This window comes from Phallusia mammillata, chromosome 3 (assembly GCF_965637545.1).
Source record: "Phallusia mammillata chromosome 3, kaPhaMamm4.hap1.1, whole genome shotgun sequence".
Taxonomy (NCBI): domain Eukaryota; kingdom Metazoa; phylum Chordata; class Ascidiacea; order Phlebobranchia; family Ascidiidae; genus Phallusia; species Phallusia mammillata.
In genome coordinates this window covers 156,001-174,922 of record NC_137254.1, presented here as the reverse complement: position 1 = coordinate 174,922, position 18,922 = coordinate 156,001, and the positions used below count along the sequence as shown (strand labels likewise).

Genomic DNA, 18,922 nt, shown 5'->3' with positions numbered 1-18,922 from the left:
TTGTCCATTCATTTGTGTTGCGATCAACTCTCGTGGTTCAGTGTTTTTAACTACGGAAAAGTAATTTGAGTTTTCATTAATATTGTTTTCAGTTCCATCGCTTCCTGATATTCCTACTATAAATGACGTCACTACAACATCTTTCTACGTCACATGGAATGACGTAAAAGGTAGTTTTTCAAAATTGACGTCATCACGTAATTTGTTTTTTAACTTGACTTTAAAATTATCAGGTGCGGAAATGTACAAGGTCTACGTCACCAGTGATGACGTCATGGAGCAACTACTGCTTGTCCACAGTACTTCCGCTCGAATCTCGAATTTGCAACCAGGAACAGGATATGACGTAGCTGTGACATCAGTCGGAACAAAAAATCGAAGCAATCCATTTATGACGTCAAAACAAAGAATTTATACAGGTACAAAAAAAAATAAAAAAAATTGAATTGAAAAAAAACAAAGAAATTCAACAGTGAGATCAACAACTACTTGATATTTCCTGATAGTTAAGTTGACACTGATTAACTTGTTACCACCAACTCAACTCATTCACAAACATATTAATTAACACCAGATCATTTTTTTTGCAGTACCACTTGCCCCTGGTAACGTCATTATAACAGATGTAACTACATCATCCGTTATCGTACAATGGAATGACGTATCTGGTAAGTTGATTGTTTTTCTATTTAATCCAGAAAGAGTCGTAATGTCCAACTGTTTGAATTAATTTTCGTTGCAGGAGCCATTAAATATCGACTCGAATACGGAACCGTTGATGATGACGTCACGAACACCATGGAAACGACGTTGACACGTCTTGAAGTGACGTCATTATCTAGTGGAACGAGATATTGGTTTGTTGTGAAAAGTATTGGTGAGGAAAGTCGGATGAGCGAAGCGAGTTTGCAAGTTGAAGAAACCACAGGTAAAATACGATTTCTGTGTTACCTTTCAACTGATTCTTTTTACCGTTTCTTTATTTTGTTTGTTTTTTAGCTTTTTTAAACTTATTATTGTTTTATTTTTACAAGGTTAATTTTTATGCATGTAAACTTGCATGGCATGCTCAGAAAGCTTATTACAGGGTTTGAGGTAAGTTTAACAATGCCATGGCATGTGCATGTTGATCAATGATTACAGCGAATTATATTTGTACAGTTTATTCTTCTTTGATTTTTATTGTAGTCAAGTGTAGTTTACCAAACGTAATTTTCCACTTTCTACGATATTTGGTCCAGCCTTCATGAATTTGTAATTTTACTTTCACTCAATTTTAATTTCACTTACGAGTTTGTTTGTTTGTTTTGTAACAAAGCTCTGTCAGCTAGCTCTGTGATGTCACAGTTATCCATTGTTTATTAATTAAACCAAAACACTTTTATTACCTCAGTTCCAAACATCGCTGGAATCCCGAAAGTGGATGACGTCACAAACTCCTCAGTGACGTTATCATGGGATGACGTTAGAGGTAATTATTACAAAACTACTTGTGTTGTGGAATTGTGCATTATCTAAAAAACCTTGTAATGTTTTTTTCCTATTCAGGGGCGATTTCTTACGTCATAAAAGTCAGATTTCAAAGTACCAGTGACGTCATAATGACAGTAAACAGTTCGAACAGTTTTGTAACAATCAGCGGACTCGATTCAGGAAAGTTCTACAACTTTACTGTGTTAACAATCGGTCATTCTGGTCGCGCAAATGAGGAAGAAAATGCCTTTGTTGCACAACAAACAGGTTTGTACCGAAGTTTTCTGTTCGTTTTACATTTTTAAATAATCGTTGTAAATTCACTTTTCAGTTCCAAATCCACCCGAGGATTTCATAGTTGATGACGTCACATCTTCTTCAATTACTACGTCATGGAACAAAGTGAAAGGTTTGAGTTTTCGGTCGGTTCAAAGTTTCAGCTGATTTCGGAACTTTTCCATTGTTTGCAGGCGCGAATTTCTATGTTATCGAATACACATCAAACAATACGCCATTGTCATCGATTATTACGTCAGACACAGCGATTGTCATTAATAAACTGATGCCAGGTATCACGTACCGATTCACGGTGAAAGCAGTCGGTCACGAAAACCTCACGAGCGCTCAATCACATGAGTTGATGGAACAGACAGGTAACATGGAACTTGTTGGGTGATTTTGTTTGGTTTCAACATCAAATATTTTCCAGTTCCTTCGTCTCCGGCGTCGATTTCTGTTCAAACTGTCACAACAAGTTTGGTTGCATTGGAGTGGACGGACGTAGTTGGTAAATAAAATATCAAACTAAGTCTTGTCATTAAATTGCTTTTCCTAAATAAATATAAAGATTACTGCTGTTTACATTAAAATCAAAATTAAAATATTTGTGTAGATTTTAAATAATCCTCTAAAAAATTTCAGGCGCAACCTCCTACTTAGTCGACGTCACCTTAGAAGACTCTAATGACGTCATAATGAGCATTGACTTTGCGACAAACGAAGCGACAATAGACGACCTTAAGGCGGGGAGAGTTTATCGATTCCAGGTTTTCACATACGGAGAAAAACAAAGAATAAACAAAGACGATTTCGCCGTTGTGACGCAACAAACAGGTAAACATATCTTCAACGAGATAATATTCTTATTCTAACTTTTGTTACTTTTTAGTCCCACTCCCACCTCAAGAATTAACTGTTAATGACATCACTTCAACGTCACTTCAGTTAACCTTCACTGACGTCACAGGTAAAGTGTATGATTCTCAGGGTAGAGCTACTAACACAGGAACTCACACCACATATTTGCTAATTTTCGGTAGGTGGCGCAACGCTAATATTTTAAATGCAATTTATGTAAAAAATGCGGACAGTTGTATTGGGAAAACGTCTGTGCATGGATTAGTGCTAGAACCCGAGTCCCACTGACGTTACCTCCCGTGAACTTACTTTTTGGTGTCCACAATGGTGGATCCGGCGATAAATTGGTGAACTGTATGTTGTTATGTGCCAGATATGTCATTTACCAATGCAAATATAGTGAAAATAAACCGACGGTATTTAGATTTGTATGCTTCCTTAACTCAGTACGTGTATCAGAATGTCATGTATCAAAAAAACGTGGAAACTTTCTTGCTTACCGCAAAAAGTGGTGTCGCCTGTTATGTACTGAAGTGTGATGTAGTTTGTTACCGTTTTTCGCTCTTTTTATTATTTATCAATAAAAAAAAAAAAAATAAAATAAAATAAAAAAAAAATAAAAAAAAAATGCGGACAGTTAGGACTATTAGGGTTGGCCTAATCTAAGGTTTCGTAATAATTATAATCGACCTAATTACCCAGTTCTTTGTGTTAAATTTAGTCCCCCACCCTACCCCAGTCTCACTGTTAATTGAAATAACTGCGCTCTTTACGCCATCTATCGGTATTTAGCAAACTTTTTGTAGTGTGAGTTCGTGTGTTAATACCTTTACCAATTTCTCGGAATGCCAAGCTTAAAATATATCTTATCTGATTATTATTATTTTAAAGGTTCGATTCGTTATTTGGTTTCTGTTAAGTCTCACTTAAAAGACACCCTGTCCATTTTGACGTCACAAACATCTATTGTGATCAATGAATTGTATCCTGGAACGATTTACATATTCACGGTGAAATCTGTTGGTCACAAAAATATCACGAGTATTGGTTCACATGAAGTTCAAACACAAACAGGTGAATCTCATGATCACATGAAAGTTACTCACGTGATTCTAATATTTTGATTTACTTCAGTCCCTCTTCCGCCTTCCTCGCTTCGCGTCACAACTGTGACGTCACAATCGATTAACGTGGAATGGTCGGTTGCTTTCGGTGCAAGGTCGTATATTGTCAACGTCACAAACAGCGAGAATGTTGCTATGACTCGGAGTTTGGATGCAACGAATAATAACATCGGAATAAATGGACTTTCTGCTGGGACGCGTTACAACATTCGAGTGTTTTCTGTCGGAGATCAAGAAAGAATTTCCCAAACCGGAAGTCCAATTGTGACGCAACAAACTGGTAACAAACGCGTGTCATCGAAATAAAGAAAGGCTAACGCGACAGCACAAAGCTGACGTTGGCATTTTAAATGTAAATCACGCTGAGATGTCAAGAATATCAACGTTGTTTTTATCGTCATGCTTTGTTTCATCGCGTTGCCTTGTAGTCTCCTAATGGTAATAGTCGAGCATATCTACCTTAGTGGCAAAGATATTTATGACAACAATTCATTTATTTATTTTTTTAGCACCGAATTCTCCTCAAAACTTGGCAATCTCCGAAGTCACAAAATCATCCCTGACTTTGCGTTGGAACAAAGAAAAAGGTTTGTTCAAAAATCTTTAAAAATTGACTAAAATATTTTTATAAACACTTAATCATTGTTATGTAGGAGCGGATTCATATATTGTCATGTATCACGAAATTGATGAATCACTTATCACTAATGTCACCACCAAAACTCCCATGATCGTATTTGGGAAGCTAAATCCTGTCACGGAATATAGATTCACGGTGATAGCGGTATCACCAGACGGTCATATGAGCAGAAACAGTGAAAGCATCACAAAAATGACACGTAAGACTTCGTGATGATGTGTGTTTAGCATGAATGATAAATGATACATTCTTACAAATGAGTTAAACATATAAAAACTACAATGCCTTAAAAAATATAAATGTCGACAATTGTTACATATTTTCACAGTGATTGATGCTCCAGACACTATTGAGATAAATGACGTCACAACAAGTGCTGTGAGTCTGAGCTGGGACACAGTGGAAGGTAAGCTTTACTGTAAAACTTATTCGAATAGAAAAATATTTAAAAAGTTATATTTATCAAAATAAGAAAGTATGAAAACAATTTATCAAAACCTCGTTATTCACTACACGCATTGTTCAAAAACTTATTCAAATAGAAAACATTTTATGCAGGCGCCTCATCCTACCTACTTCAAGTTCTTCCCGATGTCGACGGAGCGAGCATCACTTTCCCGTCTGATGACGTACACGATGACGTCACCGGTCTTGTTGCAGGCACGAGGTACAGATTCCGGGTGACCTCGGTTGACCCCAAGGGACGTCGGAGTCCTTCGTGGAGCCGCGAAGTTGTTGCGGTCACGGGTGAGTAAACATCGAATCTGTTTGCTTTACGTCATTCGGTCACGTGATTATGTTTAGTTCCTCTCCCGCCAAACGAGGTTACTACGTCATTGGTGACGTCACAATCGTTTGTACTTCAGTGGGAAGAGATGAAAGGTAAAACTACAATAAAGAAACAACAATTATCGGCTTCTAAACCTTTGTTCTTTAGGAGCTGTTACTTATGACGTCATAGTTCGTGACGGAAGCAACGTAGTGACGTCACAAAAGGTTCGAACCACTAGAATGTCGGTGGTTGGACTTGAACCTGGGACTTTGTATTCAGTTGAAGTGAAATCGATCAACGTTCAGAACCGAATCAGTAAAACTGTGGTGAAGCAGCAGCGAACAGGTTAAAACACAAACTGTTGTTATAAAAGTCAAGTGTAAATAAATATAGTTAAGTTGTTACAATTTTGAAATTATTATAAGATTATTTTATTGACTGATATGTTCAAAAATGCTTCCAAACATGAAATATGTTGTTGTTTTTCATAATTCGTCCATTTTTGGTTGTAGTTGCTGGGAATCAAAATATTGTTGTCAAAACGTCAGTATGTTTCATTTTATCGCAATGATTTTTGTTTATCTAATATTTAAAACTTCTTGCAGCTCCTCTACCACCAAAGGTCGCTGTTGCAACACGAGTTAATGAGGATTCGGTCGAGATAGTATGGGATGCTGTCAAAGGTAAGATGAGACAAAGTACCTTTTAAAACAGTGGTTCTCAAACTCGGTTTTCGGGGCCGCATGCGGCTCCCAACTACTTATTTTGCGGCTCGCACCAGACCTCAGAAAACCACCAAACATTGCTATTTTAGCTTTTAAAGTCATAATCTGTAGTGATTTTCTGAAGGTTTCGTTGTTTTGCGGCTCTCTACACACTTAAAAAAATACCATTTGGCCCCGACAATAAAAAAGTTTCCACTGTTTTAAATGAACAACTCAATAAATAAGTTATCAAATAATGCAGGTTTTTATTTGTCACCTGTTTTAACCAATGGTTTACGCACCAACGTTTGTAAAAGAAAAATGTTTTACCAAGTGCTAACGTGTGTTATTGCAACTTAAAGTTGTTATGTTTAGAATTATTGTTATTCATATTTTGAAATACTTACTTTCTGTAGGTGCTTCGTCATATGACGTCACGGTTACAGAGCAGAAAAGAGGCGGGAAGTCGTTTGTGGTGAACACGAACGCCACGTCAGCGCTAATTGGAAACATCCAATCAGGAACCCTCTACCAAGTACACGTGACCTCCGTTACGCATGAAGGCATAAAAAGCACCAGAGTGACGTCACTGCTTGTCAGAACACGTAAGGAACTTTGTCACGCATGTTGCGAGCTGGTGATCATGTGTGATTGTTACGTATGAATCATTGCAGGTCCTTCTGCACCAACGAAGCTTGTGAGCGAACGAATCAACGAAACCGCCATCGGATTATCATGGAACGCTGTTAGAGGTTTCAAACTTGTGAATTGTGTATTATTTCTTCTCACATTTACTTTGTCACCAGTTACTTAAGTCAGGGGTCGGCAACCTTTTTTGCAATGCGGACCGGTTTTGAAACTAAAATTTTATCGCGGACCGGTCTTCAAAAAACTACAAATATATAGCTATAAAAACGCTTAAATTAGTTTATCATGCCCGGGATACATGGACAAAATGTTTTATAGCATTTAACATGAAAAATTATACGGCCCGGTAACGAACTCCTCGCGGACCGGTACCGGGCCCCGGACCGGCGGTTGCCGACCACTGACTGAAGTGACAAAAGTTATTTGGCGTTATACGCTAGGTCATATGCCACATTCTTGTGTGTTAGTAAAATCTCAAAAACTCATCAAAATTATGGTTTATTTCATCTCACATGTAGATTATCACCAGTTACACCAGGGATTCCCAACCCCAGCTGTAGCGCCCCCTCTGGTCGTTTTATATAAGCTATTGCTGCCAGGCATAATATCAAGTTTGCAGAACTCTTCTGGCTGATGTATTTTTGTACCGACGTTTCAACGTCCTATACGGGTCCATTAGTGTAAAACATTTAACATTACAAATTATGTTAATATACATCACCACATATTACTGCTATCATTGTGAGAAAATTTACAGTATTGCTGAATTGTTGGATCTTATTGCAGGAGCTGAGACGTATCATGTTTACGTCATCAGTACAGTTAGCGACAAACGCAAGGCCGGAACTGAATTTGAAACAAAACACACTGTGACGTCAAACAGCGTCATAATCGGTGACCTTAAGCCCGGGGTCAACTATACTTTCGAAGTTACCGCGATAAACTCAGATGGATTCGAAAGTAAACGAAGTCAATCTCTGACGCAACAAACATGTAAGTGTGATGTCACGGGTAAAATTATGCAACAGGCGATTATCTACAGACTGAGAACCAGGGTTGCCAGGTGGCCTAAAATTCGGACAAAAAACGATAAATTGGCCTAATTTCACATGCTGTGTCCGACGCCTAAAAATCATTAGGACATTTAGTTTTTTGTCCTAATATGACCGAATTTTGTTATATGTCCGAAAATCCTATTTTTTGAAGGTTGCAAATCTCTTTAACGACAAAACGTGGCTTAAAACTGCAACTTGTTTTGGTTAGTGCCTTGTTTATGACGTTAAACACATAATTGCCTACCAGTGAATGTCTGGCCATTGTTGTGTACAATTCAAATGTATTGTAACAGATGGTTATCTAAGGTGATTTGAAGCAACAACTTGACAAAACATTTTTTAAACGTTGCTAAAACCAATGATAAACGCTACAGCAACGTGTTTGCAATTGCCGACTAAATATTATTTTAAACATGTCGTTTTTTTGTCAAACATGGGAAGTTTGTCATGTTTTACGTCAACCCCTTTGCATTTTTCTAAAACTCGCGCTTATGAGTGTAGGAAACGTAAGCGCACAAAAATGGCTGTTGGCACCTCGATATTGATGCCTTGTTAGCAATTATACGCTCTAGTTTTTTTTTGTCCTAAAATGTCCGATTTTCAGACAAATATTGTCCGAATCTAATCGTCACTACCTGGCAACCCTGGTGAGAACTAATAAATCCCGAATCACCAGAGACTCGAGAGATGGAGACAAGAGTCGCGTAGACAACAGACTGACAGACTTTTTGAAGTCATCCACCGTTTTTTATGTTTAGATATATATATATTTCACCTAGATAATAGGCATCATTAGTATCTAAAAACAAACAGCGGTAAAGAACCTTGAACAAGTTAAACTGTAAAGAACTAACAAGATGAGTTTTGCTGTATTTTGACTGCGCAAACAGACGGCCAATTCAAATTTACTTTCAGCATATTTTTGTAAAGCTTGTTAGTGGTTGATAGTTTAACTTGTCCAAGATTCTTTAGTGTTTGGATACTGATGATGCCTATTAATTAAGTATTGCTTAACTACTTAGGTAGTAACAGTGGATGACTTCAGACCTGTCATAGATTTTAGTCTGTTGCTATAAGCAACTGTTTCGTCTCTCATACTAAGTCTCCGTCTCTTCTACTAAGCATCTGTTGACTTGTGGTCCCACTGCACACAGTTCACAGGCAGTAATCAATCATTGTTTTTATAGATTCCCTAGCACCAGTTCTTCCAACCACCAGAGAACCATTATTAACCATCCAAAACACCACACAAACCAGTCTCGTCGCTAGATGGCCCCAGATCACAAACGCCGTTAGTTACGTCATAATACTGCGTTCCGACAGAGGGGATAAAGAATACACGGTCAAGTAAGAACGCGATTCAGTGTTCGTATATGTTTGTTACGTCATCTAACGTCATATGTTGACCTTGTAGGGGTCAAACTGAAACCTCGTTGGAAATCGATCTATTGTTCGCCGACACCCATTATAACGTCACAATGAAAGCTGTAGGGGCTTCGGGAGCAACAACAGAAGAAAGTTCGCCGCCATCGCGAATTCGAACAAGTAGGTTGGATGGGGCGCCTTCAATGGGACTGGAGTAGTGTGATTTTTGTATGAGTGTGCCATGATCGCTTGTCTGCATCAATGATCAAGGACTGATCCCAGTTACAAATTAATTGATCTCAACTGAAATAGGTTGGAATCAGATAAAAGAAAAATATATAATACAAACTTGTTTGGCGACAAATCGAGTTATGCCCATGTATCACAAACAAACATAAACTTTGTGTGTAAAAATCGCAGCAAATATTTTTCATCCCCCTGCCCCCTCACCAGGTTGCACATTTAACAAATCCATATTGCCCCAACTTTCTCAACAGAACCATTTCCTCCCCGAATCCCGACCGGACTTCGCGCGACGCGAATCAGATCAAACCACGTGATCATCGTGTGGTCTCGCGCTTTGCGAGCTTTGTCTTATGACGTCACAGTGCTGAACAGCGAAACGGACTCTGTCCAAACAATCAGGTATTCTCGATGTTGTGTGAACCTTAAATACGTTTGTTGATGTTTCTTTGTGTTTCCAGAAACGTGAAGGGAACAACTACAAACGTCACCGATTTACGTCATCGTGCCAGTTACGTCATAACAGTGACGTCAGTTGGGAAATTTGAAAAATCTCGAGCAAGTCGATCAATCACAGTGATTCCTCGTAAGTGTTAAGCTGTTATTTGTGACTCCGGTGTCGTTGTTTATTGGCGAAAGTCGCACCAGAGTTGCAAACGCGCCCGAAATTGAAGCCCGAAACCCGGCCCGAACCCGAATCGGCCCGGCCCGAACCCGAAAATGGACGGGTTGAAGGCAGATGAAACAAGCGACAACAACACAGTGGCTGATATGACTAGCATAACACTAAAAAGCTCTGATTGATTCCCGTCAAACTAAAAACATAAACACGCATATAAACACAAAATGCGATAAACACTTGAACAGTGAAAAGCGCGTAAGAGCGCAGACATACAATGAAAAGTTACATAAAATAAACTAAGCCTTGTGTTATTGGATTCTTTATGGGCCAATCGGAGAATTGTCCGTTGCCAACAAGAAAGAACGCGCGTATTATTATTTGTGAAATTCCATCAGAATAATTTCATTTTTGTCTCCAGGTTTTCCTTCTCCGGTGATGCCGCGTCACGTGGTCACCCCGTTGATGACAATAGGCTCTGTGACGCATGATTCGTTCGTTGTGACGTTACGGCCGATTCCACATGCAGTGTCTTATGAGATCCAGGTGAAAACCCGAAGACAGATTCCCAAACGCGTCGGGTAAGATTGGTTGAAAATATTTATTTTAAATTGAGTTAATTAAAGGCCAAAAGTTTAGCAAAGTTTCCCAGTAATGTTTGTGATTCGACTTTCGGCGGGTGTACCATTGAACCTGTGAGACTTAGTTGGTAGAGCTCGAGTCCCGGAAAGACTCCTGTCGTGGGTCCGAATCCCACCGCAGGCTAGATTTTTCTTGTGACGTCAACGCTGCCTTACACCTGTTTCTTTGTGTCGCCTTATTTTCGAAATATTTCACACTTTTGGGGTTAAAGCGGTTTAAAACCTGTTTCATTTAAATTTTAGTTTCACTCTATATCTAAAATATTTATTTTTGCTGGAAATACTTATCTCAAACAACTGAAATATTTGAAACATCTCGCAGCCAAGTCAGCGCGCTCACTCCAACACTCATCACCGAGCTGCAACAAAACACCGTTTATGACGTCACATTCGTAGCAGTGGGACGCGAAGGAGACAGGTCACGTGAAAGTGACGTAGTTAAAACCCGAACACGTGAGTTGGTGACGTAATCGATTCTAAAACCGATTCATTGATATGTTTGTGTACGTCATAATATCGATAATTACGTCATGATAACATTCCAGAACGCACCGAAAGAGAAATTTTACGAGGTAAATTGAAAAACAAACAAACAAATTTGACATCAATTGTTCAGCTTTGTATTGCTTTGTTGCGTTTTCTCTTATAGCTTTACTTGCTTCTTCTCTATACTTTCCCTGTCAAATCACTCAATGCTTTCGCTGCATTGCTAAGTTGGCAAATTACTGGATTCACGAGATAATTAAAATGCCTAAATTCCATGGTATACTTGTCATGGTTTTAAACCACGCCATTAAAATGTTTGAGAGCTATAGAATAACGGCGGCTCTTTCGTTTGCAAATAATTGTAAATTTGCAATTATTTCACTTTTTCTTCTCTTGTGCAATCAAAGCTGTTTATTGTGACGAAACAATGCTTGCTGCTAATTCCAACCAAGATAAATTATCTGCTATGTTGTTTAACGAGAAAAAGAATAATTTAAAACTTTAATATGAGAAAATTTATACTAACACGAAAATAATTAATCACGTTTGCTGAATTAACACAAGTTTACCTGCATATAAATATTTTGTTTATATGTAAAAAGTTCTAATCAATCTTGCAAACATATACCGCAATAAATTCATTGCCTTGATGCAATAATCGGTATTATGACGCACACTCAACCACATTGTTACGTCATTAACAAGACAATTGACGTCATTATTACGCAGGTCGGTTGGTTCCCGGTGTTCCCGGGGATTTCCAAATTCTTCACGTCACTCCCAATGACGTCACGGTGACGTGGGAGCCGGCGTTACGCGCCATTGGTTACCGCGTGAGGGCGCAAAACAGCAAAAGTGGAAGAATTTTTGTTTACAAGTGAGAACTAAAAATTAAAAAAAATATAAAAAAATTAGAAAATAATAAAAGAAAATAAAACAAAAATACAAAAAGTGAGAATTTGGTTGAAATATTTACTTGAAGATTTTGTAATTTTTATGTTGATTTCAGCAACGCAACACCACCATACGTGATAAAGGGTCTTGGCTACAGAAATCGTTACATGTTGTCTGTTGTTTCTATTGGACGATATTTCGAATCCGCCCCCTCATCCGCTGTTCCGGTCACCATTCGTATGTTTTCTATGTTAGCACGTGCTTACTTAAAGGTTTTTAACCTTGAACTTATCTTACAGCTTACCCGAACGCGAATAACGTAAGTGGCATCATGATCAGTCAGATTACGTCATCAGGATTCCTTGTCACGTGGACACCGACCCCGTTCGCGAGATCATACATGCTCGTCGTTGCTATTGGCAACAGCATGGTGCGCAGAATCAACGGGATTTCAACAAATGAGGTAACAATCGAAATTTGTTTTTGACGTCACAGACCATTATGCACCTAACATCTAATATATATGTTTGTGACGTCACAGTACCGATTGAAGGATCTCGCGGCTGGAACTGATTATAACGTCACAGTGAACGCGGTTAGCAGCGATTCGACTACGTTGACTGTTGGGGATTGGGTCGCGGTGAAAACAGGTGAGAACCAGGGAATTCCCCTTTTACCCCTTATTTATTGGTAGAGCTACTAACACAGAAACTCACGGCTCAGGTTTTGGAATTTCCGATAGGTAGCGTAACGTAGCATAGACGTTTGTGTTTGTGATGGCAACAGCTGCTAACTCAGCGCAACTGCCATTACGAACGCCAATGCTCCGTTGCGCCACTTATCGGAAATTCCCAAATCTGTGGTGTGAGCTCCTGTGCAAGTAGCATTGGTTATTATCAGAACATATCTCCTCTCTTTAATTGCAAAAGTGTTACAAAAACAATGTATCAATAAACTTATCCATAAAAACATTCTAGCTATTGTAGAAACACAATTAGCTAAACTAAACAAGCTGGGTCGATGCTCATACGCCCAGAAATCACTCATATATGGAATTAATTTATGAAATATCAACATTTTTTATTCTAGCCCCGTTTCTTCCGTTCGCGCGAAGCATTGTCACGGCAACGGGCGATCCGACAACCGGAATTCTCGAATCAGTTGTTACAGCTTTCCTGGAAACAATACAAACAATTCCAGAGTAAGTTTGAAAGTTAAACACAACTACAATGGATGCATGGTGTTTGTTTATTGCGGGAATAAATAAACAGTAACGAAATCAAATTAGATTTGTGCATAATACCATATTCACAAAGTTGCCATACCGTCCTTTTTTCTAAGATTTGTCCTTGTTTTTGACTTGAATCCTTATTTTCTCTTATTTTCAACATTTACAAGTCAAATCCCTGCTACAAGTAAAAGTAAACCTAGACTTGAGCTGTTGTGAGATGCATAAAGTATTTTCTACGAACAAGGAGTTGCTGAAACAGATTGTTCCTGGCAAAAAACATGGCATGTCAAGGCCCGTATGTTTATACGATTTGTTCAAAAAATCTATTTTTTCGGTTGTCCCTTTTTTCGGCGTCCATGTCGACGGCAACCCTGCAAAAACATCATTGGATAACGGTTGAATGGTCCAGATTTGACTGATTCTGCGCTTATATGTTACACAAAGCGTTGCCTTTTACACTTGAAAAACTGAACCGTTCAACTGTAAATTTCACTTCAGCTCACCACGAGAGGGCGACGATGAGCGACTAAACAGAGGAGGGTTTGTAAGTGGGGAGGACCTGGAATTCCGAACCAGAGTTCTAGAACACATTCAACAAATAAGCAACGCCGTCCAATCGACCATTACAAGGAATTCTGGTGAGTGAACACAGAAATGCAGAATGGTGTAATTATTACGTCAAAAAATACAGTGATTGTTACGTAACAAAATAAACAAGAGTGAGATTGTTACGTCACATTCTAGGAGGACCGAAGAAGGTGATCGGGCGACGAAAGCGTTCCACAGAAGGGGTCGCGTTCGAAAGCATTGTTTCAATCGCTCGCGAAATAAAACTCCTGAAAGAATCTCGGGACGCAACAAACGATACGATCAACTCGTTAAGCGAGCGACTCTCACAATCGCTATCCGTGGTCGTGACGTCACAGATGAATGACGTCACAGTGGTGAAAGCGAAGTCGCTTCTGCTCCCGTTGTTAAGGCAACGACTGCGTATGATTTTACTGCAGGAATCCCCGGTTGTGATACACGTAGGGAGCGCGCTCACCGATGAAAGGATTCTCTCCACGTTTGCCCCACCTAGCGGCGTGACCTCCACCGGATTCAAGGTCATGTGGGTCGGATTCCAGAACGTACACAGGTACTTGTGACGTCACAATGCTGCTTAATAGTGAGTAAAAAATCGATTGTCGCAGATTCAAACTGGTTGTGACGAAGTTGGACGGAGACAGTTCGACTCCTGTGTTCGAGGGACTGAGAGGAGGAAGATCAGTTTTCATCTCTCACCTCCAACCTTCTACCAACTATGACGTCACAGTGAGACCGGCCACTCTGCGCGGTGACGTCATACCTGGTGTTGTTGGGAAAATCATCGTGAGAACGCTCCCGGCCCGAGAATCGACCATCAACGTCACTGTGACATCACTAGGCAGTAGTCACGTGTCACTGGCGATCAACAAATTCCCGAAAGGCGTCGGAACTCTGAAATTCGAGATCAGGACACCGGGAAACAATCGGGTAATATGACGTCACTAAGGAAAAGCGATTTTGGCGTCTTGAAAGAAATCTTAATTGCCAAATATTTCAGGTTCTTCAACTGAAACTGATCAAACCTCAACACAAAGTCGTCGCATTTACGTCACTATCCCCCAACACCGATTACATCATCACTGCAAGCCCAGTGACGTCGGGAACGGGGATTTCTTTCCGCCAAGTCGTTGCAACAAAACAGCGTCCGGTTTTTGTCAGACCGACCGCTCAAATCGTCACACAAAGTGAGTGAACCTGATATGTGAGAAAATCTAATAGAAAGACGGGCGAGAATGAAAACGCTAGCAGCGACACGTGGGACTAAAGGCCAGCCCACTTTACTTTGAAGGTCTGAAGATTATTTGTGTTGAATGCACTTCGATATTCTGAACAAACTGAAACTTCGCAAGATCGGTTGGCTGCAATTCCAAATTGGATCGTGAAAGCCGTTTAATTTTATCTCAGTTTGTTTACGTTTTAGAGTCAATAAGGTGTATTAAGAGGAACTAATTCGTTATATTAAGAGGAATTTATCGCGTTAACGGTCGAGCACTCGAAAATAAGTATTATGTTAGCTTGTTATTTCCGTTTCGCTTATATGAACAAACTGAAACTTTGCAAGCTGTTTCTGACTGCAATTCCAAGTGGGGTCGTGAAAACCGTTTAATTTTATATTAGTTCGTTTACGTTTTAGAGCCAATAAGGCAGGGATTCTTAACCATGGGTGCACGTACCCCCAAGGGGTGCAAGAACTGTTCCTAGGGGGTGCGGCGATGCTGAATGATTAAGTTTGGTTAGGTCTATTCTATATAAATACAAAAACGGAAGGGGTGCGAAAATTGGTTGGTGATTTGAACGGGGGGGCGAAAATTGGTTGGTGATTTGAAAGGGGTGCAGCAAGGAAAAATAAAGGTTATGAACCACTTATTGAATAAGGTGTATTAAGAGCGACCTGCTTCATCACCTTAACGGTCGTGTCCGAAATATAAGTGCAATGTTTGCCTATTATTTCCGTTTAATTTGTCGAGGCCCGGTGACTTATTTTCAGGCGTTGTGGTAATGGCAAACTTAATTTCATTGTTTGAAATTGGCTAAGTAAGAGTCTTTTGTACAGGTCTTCAAAAAATCGCGATAGCTCTGATAATATTGATTTTTGGTCCGTATTGACCTGGTCACCGCTTTTAAGACGGTTGATTTATTTATTTTTTAACGTGACGTTTTTCTAAAATATTTTGTGTTTTTTCACCTCTTTCGGCCCAACAGGTCCTATCTAAATATCGCTTCTTTTGTTTTCTACGAGTCCATCCAAACTACTTATTAATTGCGTTAATTTTACTGGAGCGTTTGGATCAAGAGGAGCACCGTTGGTTCGACTAATTTTGTCGTCGAGCGCTTCTATATTTCGCTCCAGTTCATTCTGGCCAGCCGTGTCTTTCTTATAATTCTCGCACTCAATTCAATCGAAACGCCGCGAAGTTTTAAGGGCTTCCCGCCTAACGCGAGGGTTAACGACTCATTTTTGTTCCAAGGTCCAACTGACGCTTTAGCGCCACCCACCGGTTTGCGGAAAACTGCGTCGACTACAAACACGGTCACACTTGAATGGTCATCTGTTCGAATATCGGGTGTTGCTTCGCGATTCGTCCGATTTAATCTTCGTTTCTACAGAGCTGGAACTCAGATTGTCAGCCGGTCGATACGATTGTTACGTAACAATAAAGCGTAAGTACAACAATATATGTCGAATTTCTGTCGCAAACTTTTACACGTGATTTATTTTCAGGGTCGTGCGTCGACTGACGTATCCTTTCTATGACGTCACAGTGACGACATACAACATGCGCACCCGCACGGAGTCGCCAGAGAGTCCGTTACTTCGAGTTAATTTGACGTGAAATGATTTTTATTTATGAATTTTTTATGTCAACAAGGAACTGTTCCGTTTGTTCCATCGCGGAAGATAATTGTTTGTTGTCGTTCCTTACAATATTTGTATTTATTTCGCCCTTTTCTGTCTTCGATCCGCCTTTTTCCCAAATCTATGCTCTCTTCCGCCGCCAAGTGGTCGCTTAGGTTATCTTTTCGGGGATTTATGTTTTCCATCACGTGTCCGGCTTCGAGTTCGTCCATGCGTTTAATATTTTATCAATGATGAGTGGAGAATTTGTGAGATGTCGGCAAAATCCCCGCGGGATAGTCCCTAATTGCAAACCGATCTGAAATGGACGATTGTATGATTTCTATAATTTTCGTGACAATACACAACAGTGACGTACTTTATCTCGTACAATGCCTGTCAGCAACGCATCGTCGACTGTAATGTCCATCGGTGACGTCATCAGTTGGTTGCTAATGGCGACGGTGACGTCACGCGACATGATGAAGCATGGTCCGTTGCAGTAGGGAGGGTACCTTACGTTGGGGTAGATGTCACTTGAAATGCTCCAACGACCTTTCCGTTTCACCTGGTAACCGGTCAGTTAGTGAGACGGGATAAATGATTGACAGGTGAAAGACCTACCCTGGCATTCCTGATTACTTTATCCCCACAATGCAACACGTTTTCGGCTGATGAGCGAATGAGATAGCTACGACCGATTTGCGTCAATGACATAATTGTGTCGTCATCACCCAGTATGACGTAAGTGGGATATCTGTACGCAACAATCGCCCAATGTTTCGTCACAAATGTAAATCCCCTTCACAAATAGTGCTGACTCACCTACATGACTCAGCAAACCAGCGGAGTCCCATCGAAGATTTAAGCGTGAGATTTTCGTAACTATCAACAAAATCCCCGACCAGCAAATCCTGTCGCGTTTTAAGTTCGGCGGCGAGAGAATCGCTCTGGTGATCCGGATTATAAACTCCGAGCAAAAATATTGCGCGGATCTAAAAATAAACACAAAAGAAAACTTATAAAAAAAATTTAATCAGCATTTGATAAAATCTCACCGTTTTGTTTAAAACGTTGTGAACGCTGGTCCACGTGTTCCTGATGACGTCACGCTGCTTTGAATGATTTCTGGAACTTTTGATCATTATGAGAAGATCAACGTCTGCAAAACAACGCGGTTAACATAAAACTTACAAAGATTAATCGATGTTTTCTTACTTTTGCAAAATTCGTCGCTTGGCTCCTGCACGTATTTGCTGGGACTTCCCCTGTTGTGATAATGAGAAGTTTCGTCGGAAAATTGAACCGAAAACTTTTCCGCAGAACTCGGCCTGAAACCACAGAAAATATGACTTAAACATAGAAATCATCAAAATAGTCACGTGCTTACACTTCCGGTTGCTTAGCGACCAAGTTGCTTTGATTTTCTTCCAAAGTTTCACTAGGCGGCGTAGTTTTAATGCACTTTGAAAAAGTGAAAATGCCCCGTCTGCAAAAAAACAGTTTTAAATCGAGCGACTTTTTTCCACTAAATATGAAAAAAACTTACTCCATGATGTAAATGTAGATTCCCACACAGAACGACAACAAAATAAGGACTTTACTTAATACATGTGGAACTTTTGTATTTGATGACATTTTCTAATTTCTGCAAAGAAAATAAACAAACAATAAATATACACGCACCTAAAAATAGAAGGTTTACACAATAAGCGCAAAGAAATAATTTTGATGCCTGTTTTCTTTATAGTAAATTTCTTTATGCACATCAAAACAATTGTAGGTGTTAATTGTTTCTTCAGTTTAGCAATGCTTCGGGCGTGAAAACAAATCAGCTTTCGTGCGCATTTGTTCGCAGTGTTGTTGAAAACCGTGCTACAGGCACAACTGGTGCAGTCGACCGTTGTCCTGTTGTTATCATGCTTTTTTCATCACTCTGCGTTCGTTCAAGGTTCTGTGTTTCAATTTGTGTCAGTCAGATTGTTTATGACAGCGAATTGTATTGAAAAGCAGTAACAGTGTTTTCAAGGTTGCTGTTCAAACTTGTGGATTTATATGTCAAGAGTTTAAGGTGGAAATAATCAAGTAAACTTTGTTGAAAACACCAGATATGTTATTGGAAAACAGTGAGTAAACTTGCAAAATACTATGTACTGTAACCTTACTTAACAATTGTTTGTTTTAATGGGTGGTTTCACAAGTAGAACGTAGTACTACAAAATCGGTTTATTGTTTACTGAGGTACGTTGCCTCTTTCGTTAGTTAAAAGCACTTGTCAATTTCGCTTATAATCACCATAGACCTAAACATCAGATTTTGAAATTTGAGTTCACAACATGGCTGTCGCACGTATAAAAAGAGTAACATTAGATATAATTACGTGGACTATAGTAACATTTACCCGACCATAGGAGAGAGCAGTAATTAAAGTAGCACGTGTAATCAATTATCCACATAAACAAACAT

At 39.5% G+C, this 18,922-nt stretch overlaps 2 protein-coding genes across 2 annotated transcripts in view; one reads left to right on the top strand and one right to left on the bottom strand.

Annotated features, from left to right (window-relative positions):
* LOC145220511 (titin-like) overlaps nucleotides 1–16,834 on the top strand; it is a 51,839-nt gene extending 35,005 nt beyond the window's left edge. Inside the window, exons 104-143 of the mRNA XM_080087724.1 lie at nucleotides 93–170; nucleotides 234–419; nucleotides 591–668; nucleotides 743–928; nucleotides 1,394–1,471; nucleotides 1,549–1,740; nucleotides 1,805–1,882; nucleotides 1,944–2,126; nucleotides 2,183–2,260; nucleotides 2,395–2,586; nucleotides 2,642–2,719; nucleotides 3,502–3,684; nucleotides 3,745–4,014; nucleotides 4,244–4,321; nucleotides 4,388–4,573; nucleotides 4,703–4,780; nucleotides 4,933–5,121; nucleotides 5,179–5,256; nucleotides 5,312–5,491; nucleotides 5,752–5,829; nucleotides 6,267–6,455; nucleotides 6,525–6,602; nucleotides 7,285–7,491; nucleotides 8,741–8,900; nucleotides 8,968–9,098; nucleotides 9,416–9,563; nucleotides 9,623–9,747; nucleotides 10,202–10,361; nucleotides 10,744–10,874; nucleotides 11,637–11,784; nucleotides 11,917–12,038; nucleotides 12,101–12,264; nucleotides 12,343–12,451; nucleotides 12,891–13,002; nucleotides 13,531–13,670; nucleotides 13,777–14,170; nucleotides 14,226–14,547; nucleotides 14,618–14,804; nucleotides 16,089–16,281; nucleotides 16,343–16,834. Coding sequence (XP_079943850.1) covers nucleotides 93–170; nucleotides 234–419; nucleotides 591–668; nucleotides 743–928; nucleotides 1,394–1,471; nucleotides 1,549–1,740; nucleotides 1,805–1,882; nucleotides 1,944–2,126; nucleotides 2,183–2,260; nucleotides 2,395–2,586; nucleotides 2,642–2,719; nucleotides 3,502–3,684; nucleotides 3,745–4,014; nucleotides 4,244–4,321; nucleotides 4,388–4,573; nucleotides 4,703–4,780; nucleotides 4,933–5,121; nucleotides 5,179–5,256; nucleotides 5,312–5,491; nucleotides 5,752–5,829; nucleotides 6,267–6,455; nucleotides 6,525–6,602; nucleotides 7,285–7,491; nucleotides 8,741–8,900; nucleotides 8,968–9,098; nucleotides 9,416–9,563; nucleotides 9,623–9,747; nucleotides 10,202–10,361; nucleotides 10,744–10,874; nucleotides 11,637–11,784; nucleotides 11,917–12,038; nucleotides 12,101–12,264; nucleotides 12,343–12,451; nucleotides 12,891–13,002; nucleotides 13,531–13,670; nucleotides 13,777–14,170; nucleotides 14,226–14,547; nucleotides 14,618–14,804; nucleotides 16,089–16,281; nucleotides 16,343–16,454 — 6,059 coding nt within the window. The 3' untranslated portion in view covers nucleotides 16,455–16,834. The remainder of the gene's footprint in view (nucleotides 1–92; nucleotides 171–233; nucleotides 420–590; nucleotides 669–742; nucleotides 929–1,393; nucleotides 1,472–1,548; nucleotides 1,741–1,804; nucleotides 1,883–1,943; nucleotides 2,127–2,182; nucleotides 2,261–2,394; nucleotides 2,587–2,641; nucleotides 2,720–3,501; nucleotides 3,685–3,744; nucleotides 4,015–4,243; nucleotides 4,322–4,387; nucleotides 4,574–4,702; nucleotides 4,781–4,932; nucleotides 5,122–5,178; nucleotides 5,257–5,311; nucleotides 5,492–5,751; nucleotides 5,830–6,266; nucleotides 6,456–6,524; nucleotides 6,603–7,284; nucleotides 7,492–8,740; nucleotides 8,901–8,967; nucleotides 9,099–9,415; nucleotides 9,564–9,622; nucleotides 9,748–10,201; nucleotides 10,362–10,743; nucleotides 10,875–11,636; nucleotides 11,785–11,916; nucleotides 12,039–12,100; nucleotides 12,265–12,342; nucleotides 12,452–12,890; nucleotides 13,003–13,530; nucleotides 13,671–13,776; nucleotides 14,171–14,225; nucleotides 14,548–14,617; nucleotides 14,805–16,088; nucleotides 16,282–16,342) is intronic.
* Nucleotides 16,301–18,130, bottom strand: LOC145220512 (beta-1,3-galactosyltransferase 5-like). The gene is made up of 8 exons (XM_080087725.1): nucleotides 18,006–18,130; nucleotides 17,847–17,945; nucleotides 17,675–17,787; nucleotides 17,515–17,618; nucleotides 17,282–17,451; nucleotides 17,081–17,213; nucleotides 16,836–17,024; nucleotides 16,301–16,775 (listed from the first exon to the last, which is right to left on the bottom strand). Exons 1-8 carry the CDS (start codon nucleotides 18,092–18,094, stop codon nucleotides 16,662–16,664), a joined length of 1,011 nt encoding a protein of 336 aa, XP_079943851.1. The 5' UTR covers nucleotides 18,095–18,130; the 3' UTR covers nucleotides 16,301–16,661.
* Nucleotides 18,131–18,922: the final 792 nt, after the last annotated feature.

Bases quoted from the DNA above. Each gene is read 5' to 3' on its own strand.
- LOC145220512 (XM_080087725.1), bottom strand. From the start codon at position 18,094: ATGTCATCAAATACAAAAGTTCCACATGTATTAAGTAAAGTCCTTATT. The intron at 17,619-17,674 runs GTAAGAAAACAT...GTTGTTTTGCAG, and splicing joins AAGCGACGAATTTTGCAAAA to ACGTTGATCTTCTCATAATG. The intron at 17,452-17,514 runs GTGAGATTTTAT...GTTTATTTTTAG, and splicing joins ACAACGTTTTAAACAAAACG to ATCCGCGCAATATTTTTGCT.